This window comes from Pseudorasbora parva, chromosome 3 (genome assembly GCF_024679245.1).
Source record: "Pseudorasbora parva isolate DD20220531a chromosome 3, ASM2467924v1, whole genome shotgun sequence".
In the NCBI taxonomy this organism is placed as follows: Eukaryota; Metazoa; Chordata; class Actinopteri; order Cypriniformes; family Gobionidae; genus Pseudorasbora; species Pseudorasbora parva.
Window position 1 is genome coordinate 33,722,332 of NC_090174.1, and position 24,197 is coordinate 33,746,528.

Below are 24,197 nucleotides of genomic sequence, written 5' to 3' on the forward strand. Positions count from 1 at the left end.
TCTATCAAACTTTAAAATATCCGAGTGATTAAATTAAATGCTCTGAAAAGTATATATATATATATATATATATATATATATATATATATATATATATATATATATATATATATATATATATAAATAAATAAATATATATATATATATATAGAGAGAGAGAGAGAGAGAGAGAGAGAGAGAGAGAGAGAGAGAGAGAGAGATTTATGAGTGATAGGCAGTCATCACATGATTTCTTTTTTATTAAAGGAAAATGGTAGTATATATTTGAAAGATTGAAAATGTCATAGTGCTCTAGAAAAAAATAAAAATAACATTTATATGGTACAACAACCACACAAAAAAGGAACAAATTCCCACAGATTAAACAGTTAAACAGATTGTCACCAAAGGTACATAGGACCCTGGAGTTTTTCATTTAAAAAGGAAGAAAACTATTTCGCAGTATAATTTCAATTTCACAAATGAAACTCAAAAAGGACAACTTTTGCTCATTTGTTCAGTCACACAACAGGCCCAAATGCAACGAAATCCTTTACAAAAGGGCTCCAGATTAGGGTTTTGGGGTGATAATTGCATAATTCAAAATCTGCATTAGATGCAGACAACCCACAGGATAATGTTATAACATAAAATATTTAAATAAAGGTTATATGTAAACAACACCACATCCCAAGTAAAATAAAGGCTAAATATAATTAAATAGTGACCCATCCACATAAGCAAAACATAATTAATTGACAGTGTAATCTTTTTGGAGTGTATACAGGTTGTTTCACAAATTTAAGGCCGAAGAACACATCACAGATCACTAACCCAAAACAAAAACAAAACAACAAAAAAAAAAATCATGAAACCAATTTTCATATAACAGATTCAAGATTGTTTATCATTTTAATTTTAAGTATTTAATATGTTTTGGGCCAAAGGCAAAACATTCTTTGGACCCATGTAAACATTTTAAAGGAAAAACAAACAGTTTAACTGACAGTATAACTTGCAAGTCCTGGTGATTGTAAGTAATTATGTACCCCCCACCCCCACATCCAAGTATTACCACATCCAGCCAGCCACATACTATTCCTGAGTCAGACAGGGCTGCCGCTTTCACGGAGTGCTTCTTTAGCTCCTTGCAGTGTCTCTCTTTTAACACATTTCCAATACCCAGAAATACCAAGCTGGGGCTGAACCTATGGAACAAAAAGGTGCAATCTACAGTAAGCCTACCGGTTGTTGCGTTAAGCCAATTACACACATTCACAATAATTAACAACTGTCACAAGATTGGGCTATAATTGCTCTTCAGATTAATGTTCATCATGTGTACTATTGTCAGCAAAGACATAATAATTTAACTCTGAATTTTCTACCAATATTTCTTTTAACACTATTGATTGTTATTAAATGATTAATGATTTATTTTAGCACAACACTGTAAATTAAATAAATTAAATCTTGCAAATGAATAATTAATTATCAATTAAGGGCTAAATGGTTTCTCACCCTAAGTCCACGAAGTACTCTGTCTTTCATTACACAGAGGAACTCTTTATGACTGAGACAGTTGTCCCCGTCCAGGTCAAAGATCTTAAAAACTGTGTCCAAAACATTCTCTGAAAGGTCGTGACCTGTCGCTATCTTCACCGCTCGCTTAAACTGAGCTATAGAGCAACAGAGTGAGGGAGATTGCCATGCAATTCAATGACTCAAATCAACAAAAATGAGACCTGGAAAATGTCAAGAAATGTTTTAAGGACAATCTATTATTAAAAGTTAAAACTACTGGCATCCAGATCAGTCTTACCCATTCCTATTGGTTTGTTAGAATCATTAATCATTTTTACGGAGAAGGCGAAGTCCTCCAGATTGTTGGTAAAGAGACAGAATGCTTTAAATTCATCAAAGGTGATGCTCTGACAAAGACAAAAAACAGACACTATTTTACAGGACAAAATATACCAATGAAGTTATAATATTACAGGATTCTATAAATGTACAGTCTTTTATGTCAAATAATGCTTCTTATGTTATAAATGACATTTTAAAGCATTTAAAATACATCTAATCATTCTGCATAATAATCTAAAAACAAAGTGAATCAACACCACAACAAATGAAGCAGCAACTTTGCGAAACACAAAAATAATGCCACTGCCAATACTCTGGCTAAGGCTGTATATTAATAATAATCTTTTTTTAAAGTTTTAATTTTAATATAAATTTTACCTGTCCAGTTGGGATCCTCTTTCTCATGTTGTCCCAGTATGCCTCATTGTCCTCTTCATTGGTGTAGTGAAGCAGCCATTCAGCAAAGTCCTCTCGCCTCATGGTCTTCATCCCTTTAGAAAACCGTAGGAACTCAACTTCTTGCACCTCTGCCTGCAGATCTTCCATAAACCTACACAAAGTTAAAACAAAATAAATCAAGCAATACATCTCTCAAGTCTAAACAAAAGTTAAAACACAGGATAGTGGTAAATAGGAGACGAGCTACCTGGCTTAGTTTGTTTTAAGGGCCGTATACACAAAACATCTTAAAGAAAAAAAAGTAGCTTGCTGATTTAGGAAAAACTATTAAAAAGAATGGCCATGTCAGTCCTAATTTTAGGACTTCTAAATTTTTGCTCTAAGAATATTTCACAAAGCTTTTAGCACTAAAACCAGCTCCTAAATCTGTGAAAAGTGAGGAGTAGTCAAGAGGATTCCTAAGTCACTAACCCCAAATCACAAACAATCCTATGGCTGTTGCCGCAATCCACCTCAGCAATCTACCCAAAGACTCTGTGCACCATTGAGGAGATAGACGTTAGAACCTTGGGTGCTGAGCCTTTTCTTCATAAATGCAATAAATATTGTGGTCAAGTTTAAAATAATGTGCCATCATCAATAGTGTCGGCAGTGTATATATGCCTCTTCTTGAGCTGACAAGACAGACCATTTGAATGTGCTCCTCCCAAACTTTGTTTAACAAAATAACAAAATAATTTAAAAATGCATACATGTAAGAGGCTGCACAATTATCTGAACATATAGGCCTACATGTTTAATATTGACACTTGAATATGGAAACATTTACCCCGTTCTATTTCTATGATTAAAGAGCTTATATAAATAGCAGATGTTTTTGTTGTTTTAAATAAAATTAATACATTTATTCAGCAAGGAAATGGGAAAGGGAAAGTCCTACAAATGCATTTGCAATAACAGCAGCTTCAAAAATAACTGGAAAGGCCTTTTCTGCGCTAATTTTTTACTGCATAAATACTGACAGTAGTTTTTCGACACCAAAAGAGGGTTTGCAATGCCACAAACTGTTAATAAATCTGGCCCGTGTGTATAACATTGATAATAATTAAGAAATGTTTATTGATCACCAAATCAGCATTTTAGACTGATTTCTGAAGGATCATGTGACACTGAAGACTGGTGTAATGATGCTGAAAAAACCTTTGCCATCACAGGAATACATTACCTTTTACAGTATAGCAAAATAGGAAAAAGTAATTTTCCTATTAAATTGTAATATTTCAAATATTATAGTTTTTACTGTATTTTTTTAATCAAATAAATGTAGCCTCGGTGAGCATAACAAATCTTAACCACCCAACCTTATTTTGCTGTATTCTGCAAATCTAATGTCTACACTCAATGTAAACATCCTGATATTAACTCAGTTGATATTTTTGTAGCAAACAAAGAAAATGAAAGCATGGAAACATCATTGTAAAGGTCACAAATAACTAGTGAGAAGTTTAGATATTTATATTATAACGGAATTTTAAGGTTAAATATCGAATCTATCTAATACTACAGTTTAAGATGAACCACACAATTACAGTTTTTAATCACAGACACTTAAACATGCTAAAGTAAACAGAGGTACAGTAGTGTGCATTTGGGGTAATGCTGCTTTACCTGCAAAAATCTGTGTAGTGGAGTTTTTTCTTGCCATTTTTCCCAAAGAAGAAAACTTGTAGTGTAGTGTTAACCTCAAAATCACTGTCTGAAACCTGTAGAGAAACAGACAATGCTGTTTGATTAAACATCTTAAATGTAACAAATGTGTTTACAACGACATCCAGTACAACTTACCTTTGATATTAAACAAAACTAGGAAGTGTTTCTATACAGAATATAGGAATAACAAAGTCTAAATATACCATAAAACATGCAAAGTTGCTGAACTCACACAAAGATGTACCCACCTCTGGCCCACCCTGCCCTAGCAGTTCTTTCCTTGGTCGAATAACTTTCTTCAGCTTCATAAAAGAGAGCAAGGTTAGTAGAAAGCAGGTAAAAGTAATGTACATTCAAATTTTACTCAGATATTCTCAAGTGTTTAGGTATGTGTTTGTGTGTTAAGGGGCGGAGGGATGTAGATATGCTCTAAAGAAAAACAATGAATATATCCAAATAGTTTTAAGCTTATGCGAATCTTCCGCCACATGGCACACTGATCCATGTGAATAGACTAAACATTCAAATCAAACTTAAGTCAATTAATTTATGTATTTTTCTGATGCTCCTATCATGCACCAATCATGCATCAACCATTCCCACATACCTGGAGCACATCAGTCTCATCTCATGCCAGCATTAACAGAAACACAAAGCAGATATACCCTAATGACCACACTACTTACATTCCATAATGTATAAATCCAGTCAGGAGAACTTTCCTAGTTCTGCACATCTTTATATTATTAAATGCATTTACATTTACAAAAAAAGCACTTATTATCAATTTGAATATGAGAAAACATGGTGTCAATAATGTTATATTAATTATTATTAATAATTAATCAATCAATTGTGAAAATATATGTCATACCTTTTGAAATTCCTTCTTGTCCACATGCTCATTGCCATCAATATCAAGCATTTTGAAAGCAATATGAAATCCTGTTTGAGGTTCTGTAATTACAGTGCAGTTAAGGTAGATAAGGAAGAAAAGACTAATGCAGATGCCCTAGTGTCAGTAAATATTACAAATGCAACTGTGGTATAGCTGTGATGTTATAGTAAATACAGTATCAGGGTAGTACCCATTCTTTTTTAGCTATCCTTTTCCAGGACCTCTGAATTTTTACTATGACAGGAATAAAAATATTGCTCTCTAAATCTTTAAAATGCATACATACATGTTTATTTCCATGACTTAACTATTAAACAGTTTTTAATATGGAATCTTATTATGCATTATGGAAGCTTGTTTTCACCACACAATGAAAAGAAAAGGTAATTTCAAATTTATATCTCGCAATTCTGACTTTATAACATGCAATTGCAAGTTTATATCTCACAGTTCTGACTTTATAATACAGTGGTGAGTGTATATTATGCAATTATAGTTCCAGTATAGTTTCACAGCAAACACTGAGTAAAAACGCAGTATTTTGGGCTTTGCTGGCAAATTAGCAAAACTGTATATCAAAAACAAACATTAGGGCTCTTAACTCTAAAGCTGGGCTGGTAATATATATATAAATAATTTTTTGAGGAGGACCTGTGTGTGTGTGTATATGTACACACACACACACACACACACACACACACACACACACACACACACACACACACACACACACACACACACACACACACACACACACACACACACACACACACACACACACACACACACACACACACACACACACACACACACACACACACACACACACACACACACACACACACACACACACACACACACACACACTTCTAAAAAAATTAACATATTGTGATAAAGTTCATTATTTTCCATAATGTATTGATAAAAATTAAACTTTCTTATTTTTTAGATTCATTGCACACCAACTGAAATATTTCAGGTCTTTTATTATTTTCATACTGATGATTTTGGCATACAGCTCATGAAAACTTGAAATTCCTATCTCAAAAAATGTGCATATTTCATCCGACCAATAAAAGAAAAGTGTTTTTAATACAAAAAAAGTCAACCTTCAAATAATTATGTTCATTTATGTACTCAATACTTGGTCGGGAATCCTTTTGCAGAAATGACTGCTTCAATGCGGCGTGGCATGGAGGCAATCAGCCTGTGGCACTGCTGAGGTGTTATGGAGGCCCAGGATGCTTCGCTAGCGGCCTTAAGCTCATCCAGAGTGTTGGGTCTTGCGTCTCTCAACTTTCTCTTCACAATATCCCACAGATTCTCTATGGGGTTCAGGTCAGGAGAGTTGGCAGGCCAATTGAGCACAGTAATACCATGGTCAGTAAACCATTTACCAGTGGTTTTGGCACTGTGAGCAGGTGCCAGGTCGTGCTGAAAAACAAAATCTTCATCTCCATAAAGCTTTTCAGCAGATGGAAGCATGAAGTGCTCCACAATCTCCTGATAGCTAGCTGCATTGACCCTGCCCTTGATAAAACACAGTGGACCAACACCAGCAGCTGACATGGCACCCCAGACAATCACTGACTGTGGGTACTTGACACTGGACTTCAGGCATTTTGGCATTTCCTTCTCCCCAGTCTTCCTCTAGACTCTGGCACCTTGATTTCCGAATGACATGCAAAATTTGCTTTCATCCAAAAAAAGTACTTTGGACCACTTAGCAACAGTCCAGTGCTGCTTCTCTGTAGCCCAAAAGTGGCTTTTTGCCACACTTTTCCTTCCCACAGACTTCCCACTGAGGTGCCTTGATACAGCACTCTGGGAACAGCCTATTCGTTCAGAAATTTCTTTCTGTGTCTTACCCTCTCGCTTGAGGGTGTCAATGATGGCCTTCTGGACAGCAGTCAGGTTGGCAGTCTTACCCATGATTGCGGTTTTGAGTAATGAACCAGGCCGAGAGTTTTTAAAAGCCTCAGGAATCTTTTGCAGATGTTTAGAGTTAATTAGTTGATTCAGATGATTGGGTTAATAGCTCGTTTAGAGAACCTTTTCATGATTTGCTAATTTTTTGAGATTTTTGGGGAATTTTCGGTTTTCATGAGCTGTATGCCAAAATCATCAGTATTAAAACAATAAAAGACCTGAAATATTTCAGTTGGTGTGCAATGAATCTAAAGAAAACTTTAAATCTAAAGTTTAATTTTTATCATTACATTATAGAAAATATCGAACTTTATCACAATATGCTAATTTTTTAGAAGGACCTGTGTATGTATATATATATATATATATATATATATATATATATATATATATATATATATATATATATATATATATATATATATATATATATCAGAGGTGGACAAAATACTAGGGATGCACCGAATCCAGGATTCGGGTTCGGATTCGGCCGAATATTGGGCTTTTGACTGGGTTCGGTTTCTGCCGAACCTTAGAATTTTTTTCCACCGAACCGAACCCGCTTGCACTACGCGATACTGGTCGAACATGATGCCGCGGTTGATTATGGCAACGTGTTTACTAGGTGGACCGTTCGAATGCAGTAGGCTGTGAGAGAGTGAAAACGGAACTTGTGAACAGAAAATGTGTTGTTTGGCAGTACTTTCAGTCACAAGAAGGCAATTTAAGTCGAGCTATATGTTCAATTTACAATGCTGATTTGTCTCGTGGTGGCAAGAACCCTAAACAATAGCCGCTGGATGTCCGGTTCGCGAACGAATCGTACTTTTTAACCGGATCTTTTTAGTGATCCGGTCGAACCAGTTCACCAAATCGGACTGAATCGTTCTAAACGGCTCGCGTCTCAAATCAGCGCTGATCTCACAAGTTACTATAGTTACTCACTTTCTGACATGAGAGACAGTCCCTCAGACTAGAAATAAACTAATATTTTGAAGTATATGTTGTAACTCCAACAGTTCACTGAACTGAGACATGTTTTGCTGTGAGAACCGGTGAGCTGAGATACTGCATGCGTGATAGCGTCGTCTTGAACAGAACTGTTTCTCTCGGAGTGGGACGGCTGCTGTTTCTCTCGGAAAACTGATGCTGATAATATATGAGCACGGGTGAACCAAGGATTTGTGTAAGTTTATGTTATGTCAATGTAAATTTATTTAATCTGTGTAAAACATCAGTGTTTGCACGACAGTGGCTGTATTGAGTGCTTTTGCAAAACATGAATTAAAAAAAGTGTCCAAGATGATGATGATGACAATGATAATTATTACTATACTAAGTTTTGATTACAAATACTTTATATGAATGCGTTTGAATGTATTTTCATCCGCCGGGATGATATAAATGACTACAGACAGCAATACGGCAGTGTCATCCTTTTAAAATTAAATTAAAAATGCACTGCTGTGGACGTTGATTATGTTATTAATGTGTTTACTGTGATAATGGACTGAGGATGGGAGTTGGATTCGGTATTCGGTTTCGGATTCGGCAGAATATTAACTAGTGGATTCGGTATTCGGCCAAACCTCAAAAATCTGGATTCGGTGCATCCCTACAAAATACACAATTCTATTACTTGAGTAAAAGTAAAAGTACTACTGGTCAAATATTACTCCGTTAGAAGTGAAAGTTGTAAAAACAGATTTTTACTCAAGTAAAAGTACAGAAGTATTTGTTTTAAAAAGTACTTAAGTATAAAAGTAAATGTCCTTTTTTATGCCAATGCATTATTTTATTATTGTTGTATAAATGCACACCGTCATCATGGTTTAAGTCATTCAGTGATGCTCCATCTAACATACTACCATACGACTAACTAAAAACTAATTTAAATACTTGTATACAAGTTACAAAGCTCTTTACAAAGCTGCTGTCACTTTAAGGCCGAATGCACAGATCCAATACACTGATACACTTCTGATATTCTCCCAACTTTACTCTTCTCTTTCTCCCAGACGTTTATATTTTTAATATTTTATAAAACATGCACCAAGTGTATGCCAACTAACTAATCTTAATTTTTTTTTTTTTTTTAACTGAAACATACTTTCAAAGTATGGATCTGTCTTTGTGAATCATCCGGAAGCGCGCACTCGTCTCACAGTACCCCAAAGTTAGTTTATGTCATTGTAGGCAGTTATCATCACGATGATTTCATTTTAAAAAAGTTTTCGTTTTTTAAATAAGTTTAGTTTTAGTTAGTTATTTGATGCTATAAAACCAGCTGTGTGATGTCATGATTGACAGCTGAGACCGACGTCTTCTCTGAGTGAAGTTGTCACTAAGGCACTAACGGAATTTTTTCGGGATTTTTGGGAGCAGATTATTTAATTTCCATAACTGTTTATTTCACACCAACATAATTTATTGTTCTGCATCTGTGAGATTATGGACGGGCTTTTGATATCGCCATTGTACTTCCTGCTCTGCGCAACTCCGGTCCCGGACTTTTTTATATTTACGGTTGCACTAAAATCCAAAAGTGAAGAATTTATGTTATTTATTACTTGATTGTTCAAACTACCTCACAGAAGTGCTCTGTTTGTTATAGAGTTGTTGAATGTTAAAATAAGGTGAATAAAATAAAAAATAAGGAACATCCTAATTCATTTTTTTCGTTATACTTTATTCTTTTTTTATGTATTATAGAAGTATCGGATTGTGAACTTGACGCATGCGCGAGAATATGACGCAGATCCGCCATTCAGATACATGACCCAGAAGAGAAGGAGCGCTGCTTTCGCTTGAGTTCACGTCCGAGACCTACACGGAAGACAATAACTTGGTGGATAAAGTCATTATTTAGATTTTTTTTGCACACAAAAACTATTTTCGTCGCATTGTAACATTATTGTACAGCCACTGTAGTGAGATGCACTTTGTATCAATGTGTTTAGTGCCTTTATGGGTCTTGTGAGTGGGAATGTACTGAATGCCAATGGAGGCCTATCTGAAGCCTTTCTCAGCCATCAGCTTTCAACAAAAATATCTTCATTTGTATTCAAGATGAATGAAGGTCTTACGGGTGTCCAACGACATGAGGGTGAGTAATTAATTAAAGAATTTTCATTTTGGGTGAACTAACCCTTTAATATTTGTTTTTACTTCATCAAATCTCCCAAATGAATTTGTTCCCAAGTTGGACTCTATGGTCATGTATGTTTAATGTTGCATGCATTGCCTAATTACTGAGTTTGTATTATTTCACAGAGGCCAATCTCTCTTTCTTATTGCGTTCAAATAAGAATGCAAGCTAAGCTAAAATTAATTTTGCCATGATGCAGTGAATTTAGCAGCATGGTGCAGACATATTTTAATACAGGGTTAAAGACTATATAAATAATTGGTTCTAGGGATGGGCACTGAAAGAAGCTGAAAGAAACCTGTTTATGAAATTATGTAAAAAGGGTAGGAAATACTTACTTGTAAGAATAGTGAGGAGAAACAGGTACTCTGTGTAAGAGATCAGCCCTGAAAAGAATGGTTTAGACAAGATCTTAATTCTGTTAATGAAAACCTGAATTATGTAAACCGAAAAAGAATATTCAAAATCATATTTTAATTATGACACTTCCTCAATGGGAAGTGATTGGCCCTCACAGCCTCTTCACTAAGACTCCGGCATATGTGAGCCATGTGTTCAGTTAACATATACCTTTGTCTCCGATTCCTCTGAACAGGAGATTTCCTGCCTCAGTCCTGGAAGCCACCCATATCATATCATCCACATCCTGTGAGTAGATCAATCAGATAATAAGGCAAAGCTTTAATTCTGCTGGTGAGACTTCCAGCACAATCACACATCACATCTGATCATATTATAATGGTATTTGTTTAGAGCTAGTTAGTTTCAAGCTATTTGTGCTCGAAGCAACATTCATGTGAACCAACAAATGCACTTACTGCTTTGGTCAGCATCTTTTTCTGTAGTTTGTCTATAGGAGGAAGATCAAATATTGTTGTAATACTATTTTACAGCATACTGAAAATTAACAGAAAAAAATTGCTTTGAGGTCTGTAGTGGTGTTTAGAAGGATCATTACGCTTACTTTAAGGGTACTTCAGTAAATTAGCATTAGGCTTTGTATTTAAACTGGGTCATTATGTAGTAGACTCATGGGGATGAAAGACAACAACTCCCAGAATGCACTTGCTTCGCTGCCCTACGAGGCCACTCCCAAAGCCACCGCTAACGGTAACTGGATCACTTGCCCAATGCGTTCATTTTCATAACATCAGTTCAATTAGAGAACAGACACTACAATTAAAAACTAAACGTGTCTGTTCAATATAATGTGAGTGAACATTATATTCCTACAGTGAGGAAAATAAGTATTTGAACACCCTGCTATTTTGCAAGTTCTCTCACTTAGAAATCATGGAGGGGTCTGAAATTGTCATCGTAGGTATGTGTCTACTGTGAGAGACATAATCTAATTTTTTAAAAATCCCGAAATCACAATGTATGATTTTTTTACTTTATTTGTATGATCTTCTTCCGACTGTTCCCTTCAGGGGCTCGCCTCCATCTAGTCCTATCCTCTGTATCCTCAGACCGACTACCTTCATGTCCTTCTTCACTACATCCATAAACCTCCTCTTTGGTCTTCCTCTTGACCTCCTGCCTGGCAGCTCTAACCTCAGCATCCTTTTACCAATATATTCACTCTCCCTCCTCTGAACATGTCCAAACCATCTCGACTTGGCCTCTCTAACTTTGTCTCCAAAACATCTCACATGTGCCGTCCCTCATTCCTGATCCTATCCATCCTTGTCATTCCCAAAGAGAACCTCAACATCTTCAGCTCTGCTACCTCTAGCTCTTCCTCCAGTCTTTTCCTCAGTGCAACTGTCTCCAAACCATACAACATCGCTGGTCTCAATACTGTCCTGTACACCTTTCCTTTCATTCTTTCTGGTACTCTTTTATCACACAACAGACCTTTCACTTTTCTCCACCCATTCCAACCTGCCTGCACACGCTTCTTCACCTCTTTCCACACTCCCCATTGCTCTAGACTAAGTACTTAAAATCCTGCACCTTCTTTACCTCTTCTCCCTGTAACCTCAATGTTCCACTTGGTTCCCTCTCATTCACACACATGTATTCTGTCTTGCTGCGACTAACCTTCATTCCTCTTCTCTTCAGAGCAAACCTCCACCTCTCTAGACTTTCCTCCACCTGCTCCCTGCTCTCACTACAGATCCAAGTCATCCGCAAACTTCATAGTCCATGGAGATTCCTGTCTGACCTAATCTGTCAGCCTGTCCATCACCACCGCAAACAAGAAGGGGCTCAGAAGCCATCCTTGATGCAGTCCCACCTTCGCCGCAAAGTCCTCGGTCTCACCTACGGCACACCTTACGACTGTCCTACTGCTCTCACATATCCTGTACGACTCTAAAATACTTCTCTGCCACTCCAGACCTCCTCATGCAATACCACAGCTCCTCTCTTGGCACGCTGTCATATGCTTTCTCTAAATCTACAAAGACACAATGCAGCTCTTTCTGACCCTCTCTGTACTTCACCATTATCATTCTCAAAGCAAATAATGCATCTTTAGTGCTCTTTCTTGGCATGAAACCATAATGCTGCTTACAAATGTCCACTTCTCCCCTTAGCCTTGCTTCCACTACTCTTTCCCACAGCTTCATTGTATGGCTCATCAGCTTAATACCTCTGTAGTTTCCACAACTCTGCACATCTCCCTTGTTCTTAAAAATCTGCACCAAAACACTTCTCCTCCATTCCTCAGACATCCTCTCACTCTCTAAGACCTTGTTGAACAACCTAGTTAAAAACTCTACTGCCATCTCTCCTAGACACTTCCATACCTCCACTGGTATGTCATCAGGACCAACTGCCTTTCCTCACTTCATCCTCTTCAAAGCTCTCCTAACTTCACCCTTGCTAATACTTTCTACTTCCAGGGCAACAATATTTGCCTCTACAACTCTTCTCTCCTTTATTTGTATGATACAGCTGCAAATAGGTATTTGAACACCTGAGAAAATCAATGTTAATATTTGGTACAGTAGCCTTTGTTTGCAATTAAAGAGGTCAAACGTTTCCTGTAGTTTTTCACCAGGTTTGCACACACTGCAGAAGGGATATTGGCCCACTCCTTCACACAGATCTTCTCTAGATCAGTCAGGTTTATGGACTGTCACTGCGAAACAGAGTTTGAGCTCCCTCCAAAGATTCTCTATTGGGTTTAGGTCTGGAGACTGGCTAGGCCACACCAGAACCTTGATATGTTTCTTACAGAGCCACTCCTTGGTTGTCCTGGCTGTGTGCTTCGGGTCATTGTCATGTTGGAAGACCCAGCTTCGACCCATCTTCAATGCTCTAACTGAGAGAAGGAGGTTGTTCCCCAAAATCTCCCAATACATGGCCCCGTTCATTTTCTCCTTAATACAGTGCAGTCGCCCTGTCCCATGTGCAGAAAAACACCCCCATGCTTCACAGTAGGGATGGTGTTCTTGGGATGGTACTCATCATTCTTCTTCCTCCAAACCCGTTTAGTGGAATTATGACCAAAAATGTCTATTTTGGTCTCAGGCCATCCTTAAAAATATTTTGGTTTGCAGTAACAGTAAAATTTTAAAAAAAAAGGGTCGGTAGGTAGGTCTATTTTTTTTTTCAAATTTTAATACAAAAAAAAAATGTACATTTTTGGTGATGGTGATTACGTAGGTATGAATTTAAACAAATTGGCATATCGTGACATCACTGACTGGGTCTTCAAGCCGTGCCTTTGGGCGTGTAGGCTAATTGCAGGCTATATAGACAACAAACAAATTGAAATATTTGTCAAAAACATGTTTATTGCATAAATTTCAGGTGCATTCTTTAAGAAAAGGGTCCAACCACCAGCTAGCTGTCATTGACTCAAAGCTGTCAACCCTCCCTTTTTTTCCGGGTTTCTCACGTATTTTAGCTCTTTTCCCGCTGTCTTCCGGTTTTAGTATTTTCCCGTGATATGTTTCTTATTTTTATGCTCGATTGTGTTAACTCAGAACACGCAACTATCTGTGTCTCTGAAGTGGCTTGCACTTCTTGCCAGACCAACGCATCTGGTGATATAGACTAGTGCATTTGAATATTAAAAAGCAAAAAGTTGTTTTTATGAATTCAATGAATTAAGTAGCTATAACCAGCTATTCAATCAAGAGCAGTGAGTGAGTCCTTATCTTTTGTTTGACAGACAGCAGTAAAGGCTACTGCCCCTTTAAGACCTAATACAGAGATATGCATCGTCTTTCTCAACTTTATAAAGTTCTCTTAAGGGATATAGACTGTCTGATGGATACTCATCAAGATCGACATGTTGACATACTTTTTGTGTGAGTTTATCCGTTCAAACGCAAGACTTGACAGAACTCAATATTTGTGCGCTGTGAGACGTGCGCGCGCTGCGCACAGAGACAGATCTTCTCTCACTGCAGAGGGTTCTCATTCGCGTCTTCTGGCGAATATACTGAGTGATGATGGCGAAAATGACTGGTCATACGGCAGCACTCGCATGCATTGAACACAGTTTACAAATATAGACCGTTTTGCCCATGTTTTCTTTTATTATCGCTGTTGTAGTCCACGTGTATCCATCGACAGAACCATACATAAAGCATTATTTTTCAAGTTACAACCAGTGCCGCCGCTCCCACCACGCGCTGGGGTCGAGCAGAACACGCAACCCATAGCAACGCGTTATGACAACGACATTTCAGACTGACAGAGACAAGATAAACGGCTTTTCCGCCATTTGTTACTGTTTTGTACACGTTGTTATATTAATTATAATTCAAAATCTGTTTTATTCGCCACAATATAGTAATGATAAATGTTGAGACCGGCACTTTTGATTCATTTTCAAAAAGGGCAGGGGCTCAAACTAAGCCCTCCCTTCTGCAGTGCACTTGCCCGGTGTGTGTAACGTGTCCATGGTCCTGACTCCTGTCACACGGCGAAATCTCCGACAGGGCTTTAACAGTCTAACGTTACAGTGAATGAGAGTATGAGCCGAGCCGAAACAAACGCACGTGCAGGCCATAGTGTGACATCCGTTAACCATAGTGTAAACATAGATGACGTCACGGGTTTTTCTATAAACGAAAGAACGTAGCCTTCGTTTGTATGGCCCAGGCAATTTATACATTTATAATACTTACTAAAATATAATTCATATTATTTTATTACTGTTGTATTAGTTGTTTGAAAAGTAAAAAAAGAAATTGGTCGGTCTTAAAGCCAATTTACAACCGGCAAGTCGGTCGGACTAAAAGGAAAAAAAATAAAAAATTGAGTCGGCCCTAAATTGACAGGGTCGGTCGGGTTACGGCAAACAAGAATATTTTTAAGGATGGCCTCATCTGACCACATGACTTTCTCCCATGACTCCTCTGGATCATCCAAATGGTCATTGGCAAACTTAAGACGGGCCTGGACATGTGCTGATTTAAGAAGGGGAACCTTCTGTGCCATGCATAATTTCAAACCATGACGTCTTAATGTATTACCAACAGTAACCTTGGAAACAATGGTCCCAGCTCTTTTCAGGTCATTGATCAGCTCCTCCCACGTAGTTCTGGGCTGATTTCTCACCTTTCTTAGGATCATTGAGACCCCACGAGGTGAGATCTTTCATGGAGCCCCAGGCCGAGGGAGATTGACAGTCACGTTAAGCTTCTTCCATTTTCTAATGATTGCTCCAACAGTGGACCTTTTTTCACCAAGCTGCTTGGCAATTTCCCCGTAGCACTTTCCAGCCTTGTGGAGGTGTACAATTTTGTCTCTAGTGTCTTTGGACAGCTCTTTGGTCCTGGCCATGTTAGTAGTTGGATTCTTACTGATTGTATGGGGTAGACAGGTGTCTTTATGCAGCTAACCACCACAAACAGGTGCATCTAATTTAGGATAATAAATGGAGTGGAGCTGGACCTTTTAAAGGCAGACTAACAGGTCTTTGAGGGTCAGAATTCTAGCTGATACACAGGTGTTTTTAGATGATGTCTCTCACAGTGGACATGCACCTACAATAACAATTTTAGACCTCTCCATGATTTCCAAGTGGAAGAACTTGTAAAATAGCAGGGCGTTTAAATACTTATTTTCCTCACAGTAAGTGACACTATGCAAGTGTCACAGCATAAACACAGCAAGAGTCGGATTACATTCATCACAAGAGGTAAGGTAAGCGCACCACAGCATAAATTCACGGTGTGTGTTCAGTTCATGACTTTGGAAGCTTAACTTTTATAGGAAATAATTTGAAAAGTTGAAACACTCACTTTGCTCCGCACTGCTCCGTTTACATGAATGCCCACAGCTGCCTGAGCAAAGCGATGCGAGCACGATCCCACTCCCCATGGACGCACGGTTGAAAACATGCAGAAATAGCTCCTTCTACTGGCTGTAGTCTTTAGCCTTTGACCAAAAAAAATCCTCAGATGATGCAAAATGACGATATTTGAGTCATTTTGCATCATTGATATTTGAGGATTTTTCCCAGAAATATAATACATAAATCTCTCATCTCAGGGGGGATATGAGGGTTTCTACTGATACAAAGCCATATGCTAAATCGCTGGAGTAACCCTTTTATGAATACAAGGCCTAACATGCAGAGGTGATTACTTGCAGATAAACAGATAAACTGGGGTCTTGGTGTTTAACAGTAAACACATAAAGAGTTTACATTTAAACAGAGAAATATTAAAGTATGCACTTTTCATAAAAGTCATCCAAAAGTAAAGTGTAATAATAAAGCTATATTCTATTTAGTCCAATAGAAACGCAATGCACAATATCACATAACAATTTATACATAATAGTGTCTCGACTCTTTTTGAGTGGTTCATGCATCCATATGATGGTATATCACTTACGATCCACCTTCTCCATCAAGACTGAATGGAGGAAGTCTCTGGGTGTCATGTATGGCTCCTCTTCATAGATCATGGATGCAAACTGGTTAAACCGCAGTCGTCTCATGGACACATTTGGTGCAGTGATCACCTCTTCCTTTACAGACATACACAAATTATTTTTTTTTTTTTAAAGAGTAAATGTTGCATTATTTCATGACCTGTGCACTTGCATTCTATTGAGAGCATAACCTGGCCTCAATAATTTTGAGACATTAGATTATGAGTCATATTTCCAGTAAATTTAATAATGTTTAAATAATGTATAACTGGAAAGTTCACTATCATTTTAAACAAAGAGCAAGTAGCAATTATATGACTTTTTAAGTAGGGGCAACAGGGGAGTTGTGATTATTAACTAAAATTGAAAACTATTCAAATTGTTTTTGCCAATAGAAATAAAGCTGAAATAAAATATAAAAAATATTAGATGAAAATCTTAACTTTTAAAATTTGGTGGAGACAAAAACAACAAAGTTGCCATACTGAAATAAATTTAAGTTGAATTACTAAAATTAATACAACTAAAATAAATGACAAGTTAATGGAAATGTTAAAAAAAATCTAAATAATACTAAAACGTAAAATAAAACGAGAACCATATGAAACTGTAAAAAACAAAAGCTAAACTTTAAATAAATACTATAATATATTATACTAATAATATTAAAATAACAGTGACAACTGCACAGAGAAGTAATATTACAGTAAACATGATTTGATGTGGACTTAAAATGTATTATTACTTTCTCTTTAACCAATGTAAACACGGTTATTGTAAGATTTTCAGTTCTGTTTAAAAGTTATGTGTGCATGAAAATTCACCTTAATAATTCACTTCTGGCTCTGATTATACATTATACTATGTTTTAATTAATTCTGTAAATTATCCAAATGTTAATCACATAATGAGACATCAAACAAACATTTAGATTACGTGACCTGGCTGACACATTTTAGCTAGTTTGCTGTGAGTGTCTAGTTTGCTGTGACACCATACAGTCAGATCTCCACCTTCAACTTCATGGCAACAGTGTTACTACTCAAACTATCCCAAATATGCGTGCGTGCATACCGTAAACAAACATTTGCAACAGAAGACATATTAGGTTTTTACCGAGACTACCAAACACCTGATTAATCATAGTAAATATCGGTTAGTCCCAATTTAATCATTTTAAAAACTCAACAGAAGTATGCTATAGTCAAAGTGACTCAAAGAACATTAAAATGATGGTACGACAGTGAGCCTACGGGTTTAACTTCCTGGACAACACGATTTTTTTTAAAAAAAGTTAAGAAGTTATTTTAAAAAGTTTTCTTTTTAGAGAATTTTGTTTACCTTCCCGTCCTCCTTCGCGTAGACGACGTGTGGCCACAGTGTCCATCTCGGTTCGTTCTTTAAGTGAATAAATCCGCCTGCTACAACAGAGCCCAGCAGACTCGCTCCAACAGCACGACTATACCAAATCCTTCTGAGAGGCCACAAACTTCTGACTGTACTCCGCCAACTAGCGCCTAACCTGGCCCAAGTCGCCATTATTCTACGGGAAGTTTTATCTGTCTTCTATGGTCGATAATGGAGTTAGAGTGATAAGAGCATGTCGCCCCCATCAGGCGCACATCACATCTGCACTGCTCGCGAGTGGGACAGTTGATAGGCTAATGGAAAACGCATCTTGCAGTGCAAACGAGTTGTACAGGTAAATTAAGCATTGATAATGGTTTAGGTCATTTTTACTAGTCATTTTAAGCCACCATGTGTATTTTTTTACGAAATGGGCCACGACATCTTCTCCAGTTAATATGTGGAGAACTTATTTATTTATAGACGATCAGCTTTCTTAAAAGTTTCAGGCAAGGTGAGTTTATACAAAATTAGATTATACATAACATGATCAATTGGTCCGCTTTAATTAAAACAAATATTTAAAATATTTTGTGCAGCTTAATACAATTGCTACAATTGGTCTAAAAATATAAATGTAGCCTATATTCCTGGTTGCCATGATGGGAGACGAAAATGAGAAAAGAGAATCTAAAGTTTTTTTTTTTTTTTTTTTTTTTTTTCATGATTAATTAGGCCTTTTGGTAATAATGCGGGGTCCTGAAAATAAAGTACTTCGATCTGTAAAAAATATGTTTTTTTGTGTTTTTGTTTTGTTTTGTTTTTGTTTTTGTTGCCTATTTAAGTTGGCCTAATGCAACTTTATAACTAATATCAAAATTATTAACTGACGTTTAGCCCTGTCAGTCTGCTTACTCTGTGAGTGGTAACACTTTATTTAATATGCAATTTTATTTGGTTTTATTTGGTGTCCTTGTAGCACTACTTGTAGCCTAACAGTAGGCCTAAATATTTTTTAATTACAAAAAATAATTACATGCAACTAATCATAAACCAAACCCTATTCCTAACCCTGACCCTTTAGTAGGATAGTAGGCCTATTTAGTATAATAGATGTCCGATGCCCGTTTCTGCCACTAAATAAAAATAAAATAAAAAAGAGTAATTGGGACTTTTTATCTCAGAATTCTGACTTTGTTTTTCTCACAATTGCGAGTTTATATCTCCCAATTCTGACTTTATGCCTATATCACAAACTTCTGACTTTAGGCCTATATCTCAGAATTCTGACTTAAAACTGTCAATTGTGTGTGTGTGTGTGGGGAGGGGGGGGGGATTCAGTGAAAAAAAATTGTGAGATAAAAAGTTGCAATTACTCTTTTTATTGTTTTATTTAGTGGCGGAAACGGGCTTCCATATAGGCTACTGTAACAAGCCCACCTTAAATTAAAGTGTAACAAAGTGAGCTTTATAGGCTATTGGCGAACTGACAAAATTACACATTGCTCGATGTAGGCTAAAACGTTTACACGTCACGTGGGTTTAGTTGTAGACTATAGGCCTATGTAAAAAAATTAAAGCCAATGTAGTTATTACTCTAAAACTACACTACATATACCAATAGCCTTTGCGACGTATGCATAGCCTGCAATGTCATTACCGATACCCGTATGTTGAAGAATGAGCCAGTGAGAGAACGACTGCGATTCACATTGGGAAATGTGGATTAATTCCGTGTATTTTGAGATTTATTTTTAGGCGAAAAAAGTCTGAAAATATATTTAAATGGAAGTATTAGCTGTTTTTGCCTCATTCGTCGCTATTAACGGCATCTTTTATTGAACTGAAGAGACACTTTTAATATAGTGGGTTTCTTACTGTCTTATTTATAGCCTACGTTTTTTGAAGTCTGAAAATAGAGAGCAATCAACAGAATCACATTTTGATATGGTTTATTACATAGGCTATGTGATCTACATGTGTGGACAATGTTATAAAAAGACACCTCAATGGTAGAACGTGTTGAAAAAATAAATAATATTATAGGCTAATAATAATAATAATAATAATAATAATAATAATAATAATATATTTTATTTTTAACGCACTTTTCATTCCTGAAAATGACAAAAATGAATAAAAACAATTAAAAATAGCCTATAGGCTAGAATTTTTTTTTTTAAAGTACGTAGGCTACAGTGTAGTAAAGTAACGCCATAAATTAATCATACTTTTTATTAATATTAATTGTGTCACTATTTTGATTATTAATAATAATAATTTATGACTACATAAATATAAATACAAACAAGTGTAGTTTTTACTCTGAAACAACACTACATTTCCCGTAGGCTTTGCGACATGGGCGTGTTCCTATGTCGTCTCCGTTTAGTTGAAGAATGAGCCAGTGAGAGAAAAGGACTGCGATACACATAGAACAATTTGTATTAATTACATGAAATGGTGTTCATATGAAAGTATTTCGAGACTTTCGATGTGTTTTCAGGTTTTGAGCCTTTGTTACACGTAGTTACATACCTTCAGGAATTGTTTGCCTATGTTTAATAACTGATTAATGTGAGGCTCATCCGCTAGTCGGTTAGCAAAGCGCCTTTGCCGCCGCTGCGATGATGGAAACTTGAGCAGCTCAAAACAAACACTCATCCAGCTCTCCAGACCACCCAAACACAGTGAGTTTTAGTTTTAAAAAAATATACTTTTAATAACGATTATGTGATGCTGCCTTGAATCCCGTAATGGCCGGTTTTATTTACCAGATCAGCTGCTAACGTACTAGCTGAGCAGATTTATTACTTTGTTTTGGGTCTTTGTTGCTTGCAGATGTCTAACCTGATAAAATATCTAATATGAAGTCAGTTTATACAGACACTGCTATTTCGTAGTTCCTGTATACTATCAGTATCTGCTGTTTTAATGTATGAGCTGTTATCTGCAAAGTCTGGTACACGTATAGTAAGAAATGAAATATTTCTCTTTCAGGGAACCCTGTGCCAGGCAACAAAATGCAGACCATAAAGTGTGTTGTCGTTGGTGATGGTGCAGTGGGAAAGACCTGCCTTTTGATCTCCTACACTACCAATGCCTTCCCAGACGAGTACATTCCTACAGTGTTTGACAACTACAGCACTCAGACCTGTGTGGATGGCCGTGCCGTCAGCCTCAACCTGTGGGACACGGCTGGTCAAGAGGAGTATGACCGCCTGCGAACCCTCTCTTACCCGCAAACACACGTGTTTATCATCTGTTTCTCTGTGGCAAGTCCTTCCTCTCACGCCAATGTCAGGCATAAATGGCACCCAGAGGTGTGCCACCATTGTCCCGGCGTGCCTGTGCTGCTGGTGGGCACTAAGAGAGACCTGCGGGGGGACAAGGAGACCCTGGAGAAGCTGAAGGAGCAAGGCATGAGTCCGACCACTCCACAGCAAGGCAGCGCTCTGGCCCGAAGCATAGGTGCCGTGCGATATCTGGAGTGCTCAGCCCTTTTGCAGGAGGGAGTCAGAGAGGTCTTCAATGAAGCAGTCAGAGCTGTTCTCTACCCAAACGCCAAGAAGCACAACAAGAAATGTGTGCTGTTATAACTACATGAGGATATGTGTGTGAGAGAGATTTAATGAAGGGTGGAATGTAAGTTAGTCATGTGATTGTGCGTTGCTACAAATTTTTGTTCGTATCTCTACACTACAGTTAGCAATAGGTTCACAGACTGATAATGCGTGAGAATGAGATTGTGTGCTTGTGTATTTGTGTTTCAACTTTACACACATATCACCTAAGACATAAATACAGTGTTTTAATCTAAAATTAGGCAGACAAAGTGTAGTACATTTGTCTAAAGGACTACAGGCATCTGCCTTCCTATAATGCCTTAAAACCCCAGCATATTTTCTGGAATCACTCAGAGGATATTTCATGCACCAAAGTGTAAATTCAGTCTAATGTGACCGGAGGTCTTATGATAGTGCTGTCTTTCCCTTACTGCATCAGTAACACAATTATGAGGGCTTGCAATCCCTCTAATTTGTGTGCTATGTTATTGCAAGACCCTAAGGCTTATAGGTTTGATGGCCTATGCTTACCACAACATGCCATTTTTCCTGTGTTGACTGTTAATGATCTCTGACCTTTGTAGGGTCAATTGACAGCTCAGGAAGTACTGTGTAATCCCATCGTGCCTTTAGCGGCTCAGCCCGTACATCTCACAAAACTCCTTGCCCTCTGCTTATTTTATCTAGGGTGCTACTTTGGGTGCCAGTTGACATTTATTGCTGGAAAGGGCTACTGGAAATGTACAGAGATCTGCTGTAGCTCACCTGCCTCCTTTTTGAGCTGCAAATGAAGGGATATAGTGCTGTTTTATAACACCCTTGGGGTAGAAATGAAGATCTTTCTATTTGGCTTGTTGTGCCTGAATCCTCACAATTTACAACCCTGTCAATGAATCTGAAGTGCCACTAATATTTGTATTATTTTGTATTTTATCATGAATATTGACACTCCAATGAAGTGCCCTAAAAAGAACTATTAGAGGAGATATACTGTCTTGTCTTACATTTGTTATACAAGGAACACCCAGACTGTGGTTAATGTACACAAACACTCCAAACATTCAGGTTTAGGCTTCATTTGGGTCAACATTTACATTTTATATATTGAATGTCTACCTTTTGTGTAATAAACTAGCTGTTTCTTTTTTAGCCAAAGGCTGCTTTGTCAACAATTTTGTTTTTAGGCCATCAATACCACACCATTTTTTTGTGTATTAAAGCTGTTTTTTTTCTTGAAACGGTCATTATTGTTTAAGAATATACCTCCACTTGCATGAGAAAATAAACCAGTTTTAAAGTGAAACAGAATGGTTCTTTGACCTTGGATTTGTTCATGACGAACACGGAGAGAACAAGTGGGAGAAAGAGAGAACAGCTGCATCTCTGACGTTCTTCACAATGCTTTCACAGATGAACAAAACCGTTAGCTGTGTATGTGTAATTTGTGTTGAGGCATTGTTCTTAGAGTAATGAGCTAATGTTTAGGCCTGAATGCTTAACATTTTTTAAACATTATTTTGGGACAGGTTGTCCTTTACAAAAAAAGTGGAATAGACTGGGGTTGATTGGCATATAGGGTTACTTTTTCATACATGGATGATCATTTCAATGTTTGCTATCTTAACCCACAAGTTATTCCAACAAGGCACTACAGGATTAAAAAAAAACAAAGCATTAAAAACACCTCAGCCAGAAAGAAAAATGCGGTGAAATGAAGAGTTGTTTGTAATTAAAAGAATATATATATCGAGATATACCGAGATCAAATGTGCTGTTTATTATGTATTTTGATGTGCTGAATTCAAATATGATAATTAAAACAACTGAATGGCTGCTGTTTCCCATTTTTAACATTGGCACCTGTCATCTGTCCTATTTACACTTGAAAAATCAGCATAAGGGCGTAACATTTATTATGAAACAAAAGGGGGGAAATTGTCTCTTTCAGTCATTAAACGAAGCATATCTTGTCACTGTCCATAAATAGTTTGAAAGTAATGATGGGCTCCATTTGCCCTGTTAGAGTTTCTTGTTAGAGAGTCCTGGTGAAATCGCTCACTGTGCTCTGGATGAGATAGATGATAAAGCTAACTGATGGCAAAACACTGCCCTTATGCAAAACAGCTTTAAGATGGTCATATTATACTGACCCAATAGCATATCTTAACAAGAGCAAATTAACAATTCGTTTTCATTCATCATTTTCGTTCTCAGTCACCCAGAAGAATAAAAAAAAAGTATATATATATATAATTTTGAGGATAATTTGCTTAGACAACAATTAAAATTGAACTAATCAAAAGAAAACTTATGTAGAACCAGGCCGTTCTTTTGATTTGTTAAATTTTAATTCTGTTCTTTAAGCAAATTATCCTCCTCCTAGCACATTAAACTGAACAGAGAAAATGCCATGAAAATTAATGTATTGCACTCTCCAGTGTGGTGCTGCATATTTAGACCTGCAGGGGGAGTCAGATCAACTGGATCAGCTCCGAACAGACACAACAAA

General features: G+C 37.1%; 2 protein-coding genes across 2 annotated transcripts; one reads left to right on the forward strand and one right to left on the reverse strand.

Annotated features, from left to right (window-relative positions):
- Positions 1–221: 221 nt before the first annotated feature.
- Positions 222–18,578, reverse strand: micu2 (mitochondrial calcium uptake 2). Its single transcript, XM_067438564.1, has 12 exons — positions 18,117–18,578; positions 16,736–16,871; positions 10,748–10,779; positions 10,500–10,575; positions 10,268–10,315; positions 4,829–4,911; positions 4,203–4,256; positions 3,913–4,007; positions 2,224–2,395; positions 1,802–1,910; positions 1,501–1,658; positions 222–1,187 (listed from the first exon to the last, which is right to left on the reverse strand). Exons 1-12 carry the CDS (start codon positions 18,312–18,314, stop codon positions 1,086–1,088), a joined length of 1,263 nt encoding a protein of 420 aa, XP_067294665.1. The 5' UTR covers positions 18,315–18,578; the 3' UTR covers positions 222–1,085.
- A 1,747-nt stretch (positions 18,579–20,325) lies between these two features.
- Positions 20,326–22,996, forward strand: rhogc (ras homolog gene family, member Gc). The gene is made up of 2 exons (XM_067438565.1): positions 20,326–20,812; positions 21,123–22,996. The coding sequence occupies exon 2, from the start codon at positions 21,146–21,148 to the stop codon at positions 21,719–21,721; it is 576 nt and encodes a 191-aa protein (XP_067294666.1). The 5' UTR covers positions 20,326–20,812; positions 21,123–21,145; the 3' UTR covers positions 21,722–22,996.
- The last annotated feature ends 1,201 nt before the right edge of the window (positions 22,997–24,197 follow it).